The following is a 6,996-nucleotide window of genomic DNA, read 5'->3' as shown; positions in this document are numbered from 1 at the left end:
TGTTTTGTTCAAAGAATACTACCACTTTTACAAACGAACTTGTCTTAGCAACTTTATTCAGATTCACACTCAAATCGGTCCAATTCATTGGGCAAACATCACACATTCGTATTTTCCATATAAATTGGGAATGTATCAAGTAGAGATTATGAAAGTGCAAATACCATTTCAAGGATTAGATGTTTAACAATATAAAATCTGTAATGGGTTACAAAATGTGCTTTACTCACCCCAAAAACAATAGCCGCCCCCCTCTCCCAAACAATAGCCTTGACACTTTTGTCAAGAAAACATGATCTATTTTTATTATAATTACTTAATGCACAGCATACCGTCACATACAGGACAACTTTTGTCATTCACTTTTTTTGTCATGTTTGGACAGATGTTCAAAATCTACCATATGCTTCATTTGAACAGATATCAGCTCCACCTTTGGCGATATACATTAGTCCGAAGAAATACTGCGATTTAGTGAGCTTAACTGATTCTGATCACACATACTGTACATACAGGAAGAAAAAATCATGTTTGCACTCCTCCAAACTAATGGAATGATTCCAAAAAAACACTTCGCAAACAGATTTGCCTTCATTTTCACTTTGTAAAGTTTTATGCTATGCAATACTGCATTAGGACATAAGGTAATTTTCAACATACATATGACATCAAGCCCACAGCAAAGCATCAGGCGTCGGCCTGATCAAACCCACAGCTAAAATCGCCACTATAACGGCAAACCTATGAGCTAAAATGGGTTATTCCAAGGCTGAATGTGAACTAATTATGTGCAATTTTTCTGAAGTGCTTAAAACTCAGTGCTGCTCTAATTTAGCTGAAATTATAGTTTTGTCTGATGATAAGTTGGCCAGGTGTTGGTAAGATAAATATAAGCAAATCAAACACATTCTGTTAATTTATCTGAATGGCTTTAAACAATCATTTCAGCAGTCGCATTTTAAGTAATATTTTAAGCAGATATTGAAAAGTGGCACTGTGTTATTACAGTTTGATATACGAAACAAAAATATATATATATATATTGGCGCTCATTTGTTTTTGCTTTTTTTTTTCATTGTCATCCACTTTATCTTTATTCATTTTTAAGGACATTCAGTTTCAAATAAACAGAAATTTAATTTCCATAATTTATTGTCGAGAAATACCACAGTTAAATTAATTGTAAAAAAAAAATGGTAATTGTGGGTAAGCTCCACCATTATGTAGAAATGTACTTCAAATCTGCAGCTAAAACAGCTTCTGGACACCACATTGAGACGTCTCAGCCTCTACCGAATGATCCATAGATGAGACCTTAGATATTCTAAGGAGAAAACATGGTTTCAAAAAGTGGTACGTTTTGAAAAAAACTAAAGTAAAATGCACGCATTCATAATTTTCTATCAGAGATGCACCTGTACCACATCTATGGATATTTTTGTATCTGAGAATTAGATTTTTACACATTGTTTCCACTCAATGTATAGTAGATGGATGTAATCCGTAAATGTTTTTCTTTTTTTCTTTTGTTTTATTAAATAATTGCTTTAAAAACACCCTGGGTGAAGGGGCCAGAGGCATGCGAAAGGAACCGAACATATATAAAAAATGTCTTTTAAAAAACATTGAGCTCAGTTTGCTTAATCGCCACCTGAAAGTACAAGTACAATGTGTATTGGAACTTCCCACACTCCGCGCTCTAAGCACAAGAGAGAGGCTATAAATAAAGAGAAGTTTCACAGAAAAAGGCACTGTGATAAGTTGCAAAGAGAAAACGTTTTCCAGAGCTGGTGCGGCGCTCCTGAACCAAGTAGAACCTCGTCGGTACTTCCCGTTCGAAATTAACCAATGACGGATTACAGTGATTACGTTTGATAGAAAAAGAAATGTTGTCCGCAACTAGAATTACTGTTCATTTAGTTTCTGTTATTATCATCCACACAGCTCTTGTGAGCATAATGCTGATGTGTACTTCTCTGTATACTACAGGTCTAGTTTAGAGGAAGGATAGTGTACTCAATAGGGCGACTAGGCCCCTCAGCAGCAGGCACGATTAGCACACCCTCCACTCGGCGTGTGCAAGCCAGTGTTTTTGGCACCTACAGTATCTTTTAATCCTTTTTAATCAGAAGAACAGGAACTCCCACCCAATACCGTCCTGTTCTATACAGTAGATTTTTCTGGCTACCTCACTTTCTATCTTCGTCTTCATATCTCTTTCTAGTTCACTTGCTGACTCTTTTAAAAGTGTTTAACACTCCAGGATTGGAAAAGAGTTTTTAGTGAGCAAAGAACACATGCGCCACAAGCACAAAACCCTGAAACACACGAGTACTGAATGAGTACTCAAAAACGACCTCTCAGTTTCAATTTCTACATATCTGACAATACAAAGCTTCCTGTCAGGATTGATCTTGTTCCTCGGGTTTAGAATCCGGCAGCTACTTTGTCAAAAAAGTGGTTTAACTAGTGGGTGAAGACAATATTTCATACAAGATGTACTTGACCCTCCCATTCAGAGGAGCTACTGCTAGGCTGGTCAGGGTCTGAGTCACATTTTGGGGTGTCGGAGTGGCACGGGTTCGAACCGCTCGGAGTATCCCCCAACTCGATGGACGAAAGAGGTACCGGACACATATCAAGACCTACTAGGTCCAGCTGTGTCGGCCTGACAGGATCACGCTCTCCCGCGCCGATACCAGAGTCAAACTCCGCCTCTCTATTGCCCCCTGTTGTCCACTCTGGAATGGCGCACTCGGTCTGCTCTGACATCATTCTCACTGACTGAGCACCGAATTCCTGGTGAGTTGCACCGGCTGAAGGAACCAAACTGATATTCTGCGGATTCATGTCGTGAAACCAAGCCATGATGTTGCCTAGAAGGTTGGCGTTGTCTGAACCAAAATCAGAGGTTTCCATACGTCCCGAAGGCGCTTGGAAGGGGCCCTCTGCAGACTCACGGGAAGGATTGTTGGGATTGTTGAGATTGTCGAAACGCAGGGGGACATTCTGGCCACTGATATTACCCAGCTTCTTTAGGCTGTCACCCACCTCTAAGAGCTCAGAGCTGCTCAGGGCAGCGCGGGGCACGTCTATCCCACACAGCACCGGGTCCAGCCGCGTAGGCAGGGATGTTCCGATGGCCCCCAGAGATGCTTCGTTAGCGAGGATCTCTTGAGCATCACCACCAGTCATCCCGCCAGTCATCCCAGACTCCTGTAGGGACAGCTGGATGGCCAACAGGATATTTGGATCATCCTCATCCAGGGAACTGTGAGGCTGTAGGGTAAAAGATCAGACGATACTGTCAGCTGAGGATAAACGCCTACCACAGAACCTCTTGTAAAAGGGTCTCAACTCACCATGGGTAGACCCTGTCTGTGACCACCACCAATTTCTTGTGTGTCTGTAAGATAAGACAAATGGAAAATCTCGTGTTTAGTTACTTTGCTAGGGAATGGTGGAAAAAATGTGATTTCTCAGATACCACAAACTATAAATCAGCAGTGTGACCCTGAGTATAGGTTATAATCTACAGTGGGATTTTGAGTAGTGGAGCTCGTCTTCATCTCATATAATTGACGTTAGGGTTGTCAAAAGTACAGGTGCTTCGTTACCAAGTCGGTACTGAAATTGTAAAAACATGACGATACCAGCATTTCTACAGTATCGGTGTTGCTGAGTACATTCGGTACCCACTGAAAGGCGGCTGCTTTCAAACGCTCCCCTGTGTCCGTCTAATGCTACGTTCACACCGGACGCGAATAGGGCGTTAGGCGCGAATGATTTCAATGTTAAGTCAATGCAAAGACGCTTTACGCGTGTGAAAAATTCCTGCGGCGCGAATGAGGCGTGGAGCGCGGCGCGGAAGACGCGAATACGCCTCATTCGCGCGTCAAGTTGGCGCGAATTGAGCGTTGTACATTCACGCGTTTGACGCGAATTCGCGTCTGCCGCCCGAGTTGAAAAATCTGAACTTTGGCGTGAATTCGCGCCGCGTTAACCAATCAGGAGCCTAGCTGCTTGCTCACGTGGTGAAGTGTCTGGATGCTTCAATAAATTATTTTGTATATGACTAAATGCATGGTGGGATTATGCACAACAAAGCAAATGTTTCATCACTTAAAACATTATTTCTATATACGAGACATGTTCATTTTGTATTGAATGTTATTCATTGCATATCTAGAAATAGTATTATGTTGTAAAGACAATCAACATATGTGCATAAATTCTTGTCTGGACGTGAGAGAGAGAAAAAAAAAAAAAATCACAGGACAGGTTAATAACTTTTGAATGCTGGCTCTATTTATCATCAAAACAAAAATAAATGACAGGTAGATTAGATGGATGAGGGCGAGGGTGATCCTCGCTCAGATGCGGGACAACAGGTCATCAAACTGGGCGCGTGACAGGCGGAAGTACCGCTGACAGCGGCCGTCATCCAGCGCAGCTCCTGGAGCGAGCAAATGGTGAAACTCGCCAAACGGTTCGGCTCTGAAGGATCCGGTGGACACAAATATACGGCGACGATGATCCCCACGCCGCTGTTCTGCTCTCCAGAGTAAATACAGAGCGGTAACTCTCTTGATGAATGCTCGGTCGACATAAAAACAATGGCCGCCAACGGATTTTGATTCTGACGCGCGTAAATTTCGCTTCAAACTTTACGCGCGGCAGTTTCACTCTTGACACGCGAATTAACACTAGTGGTCAAGCGTCAAACTAGACGCGTCAGGCGCGAATTTGACGCGCGATTCGCGTCCGGTGTGAACGTAGCATAAGAGATGTGAAGAGCGTAAAATGTTTCCATTTACAACGTGTTTTTGAAGCGTTTATCATTCATTGTAGACAATCACAGAGATACAGTTGTGCTCAGAATTGATGGTACCCCTGGTAAATATGATTACTGTCTTTAAAAATGTATCATTTTGATCTTTCATTAAAAAAAAGCCAAAAATCTAAGAGTGTAATCTAACAGTGTGAGTGTAATAGACCTGCCACTTGTAATATGTAATGTGTATGTTTCTTTGCCCTTCATATTACACATTTTTCACTTGATCTTTTTATAAACATTATTTACTAAGCATTTGGACATGCTGTTTAAATGTATTATTTACTTGTAACTATTATCATCATGAATAATAAACCCATTTAAATTAATATTTTTATTTTCAAATAGTTCCAATCATTTTTGCTCTTGTAACAAAATAGGAACCGACTATAGAGAACCGCAAAATGTTGACTAGAATTGGTACCAGCTACTGTAATTTTGGTACCGTGATAACACTTAACTGATGTAATCAAATATTTGAAATATAAAAAAAAAAAAAAAAATGCAGCACCACTGTCTTGTGGTGCACATGACCGAGGCCGGTTGGAGTCCGGTTATGGTGAATACATCATGGACGAAGCTGAGCCACATTATCTAGGTCAGTTAGTCCAAATTTCCAATGAAATCAATAAACCTTTTAAAGTGCATGTAAACATACTTTATGTGAACTATTCCAACAAAAAAAGTGTGCTTTATTGTACTGAATGTGCACTTGTAGAAACTTGCACAAATGTCTACTTGCAGATGTTATAATTTTAGTCAAGTACACGTTCATCACTTAGCTACATTTTCAACCCACTTAAGTACATTTTTAAAAGTAAAGTGTACTTGTTTTTCACAAGAAATTAGAAACCCTCTAATGATCATTTGGATGTAATCCACCTCATGTTATCAACACAGAATGGAACACAAACTTTGGCTATAAACGGCTTAAACAATTTGGATTAAGTCGGATTTAATGTATAGAAAGTGTTGATAGTGTCATCATATGCAGAATATCTGCAGCTTATGCTGCTTCAAAAGCCTATATTGCAAAAGAAAGTGATAAAATAGATTTACAGCACATTTATTGCTGGGCTCAGTGTGGAAAGACCAGCAAAAAAAAAATCATAAAAGTGTGCTTACAGCTGCTTGAACTGTAGAGAGCACCAAATATGGGAGAACACGTTCACAAAACGTACCTAAAGTGCCATGGCCTGGGTCATCAGGGTCGGGTGTGTTACTGCGGAGGCTGGCCATGTCTCCTCTCCTGCGTTGCCTGTGTCTGCGTCTGTACTGGAATTCGGCATACTCCTGTAATACAAAACCGCACACAACCCCATTTTAAAGCTGCTTCATGAGGTGTACCAGCATTCCCACTGGACCCTGTGAATACAAGTCTGACTTTCAGAAGAACCCTACACCTCCCTACAGGAATTCTGTAGTGTGACATCATCAACGTTCATGGCTTTTGGTTTTATCATTTCAGATAAGACGATAAGACACAGGTAAGACGTTTTGAGGAAAGAAATGGTTCAACCAAAAATTGAATCCTGTTCGAGACCTGTGAAGATCATTTTTAATAATGTGCAAAAATTACACAGAGCTATCATATGGCTTCAGAAGACATACAATATTATATAATCATAAGGACAGCTTTTATGATATTTTTATGGTGTGTTGTTATGTCCTTGAAAGCTTCAATCTCATTCATTGTAACTGCATGGAAAAGAGTGACCAGCATTAACTTTTTTCCCTCCTGTATTTTGTGAAATTAATGAGACAAACAAGTTTAGATAGACATGAGGGAGAGTAAATGATGCCAGGATTTTCATTTTTTGGAGAACTAATCCTTTAAGTTCCTCAAATCACGTAAATATTTAAACAGCCTGACACTCTTACTACAAAACCAACAAGATATGGCATTTCAGGTATATATATATGTTGGTATAATCAATTTAGGATTTAATCACAGATCATTACTGATCTATACTGCACTTCTTAAAACTTTATTTTCACCAAATCTAAACCAAATTGAAGCTGAATGCAATAAGCATGCAACGGTAGCAAACTCAAAAAAAAAAAAAAAAGAAATACATACATTAGGACAAAACATTCCTGAAAGGTAACACTCAAGCATCAATAATAAAAAGTTGAATAAAGTGCATCACTATTATTCCTCT

General features: G+C 39.9%; 1 protein-coding gene across 2 annotated transcripts in view; it reads right to left on the bottom strand.

Annotated features, from left to right (window-relative positions):
* Nucleotides 1-2,445: 2,445 nt before the first annotated feature.
* Nucleotides 2,446-6,996, bottom strand: part of ankib1b (ankyrin repeat and IBR domain containing 1b) — a 28,753-nt gene continuing 24,202 nt past the window's right edge. For both annotated transcript variants that reach the window (XM_089117567.1, XM_039679704.2), the window contains 3 exons: nt 6,016-6,127; nt 3,363-3,406; nt 2,446-3,279 (listed from right to left, as the gene is read on the bottom strand). In XM_089117567.1, the coding sequence (XP_088973693.1) occupies nt 2,488-3,279; nt 3,363-3,406; nt 6,016-6,127 (948 nt within the window). In that variant the 3' untranslated portion in view covers nt 2,446-2,487. The remainder of the gene's footprint in view (nt 3,280-3,362; nt 3,407-6,015; nt 6,128-6,996) is intronic.

This window comes from Pimephales promelas, chromosome 12, assembly GCF_988280905.1.
Source record: "Pimephales promelas chromosome 12, fPimPro1.hap1.1, whole genome shotgun sequence".
Lineage (NCBI taxonomy): Eukaryota > Metazoa > Chordata > Actinopteri > Cypriniformes > Leuciscidae > Pimephales > Pimephales promelas.
This window is presented reverse-complemented; position numbering and strand designations above follow the sequence as displayed.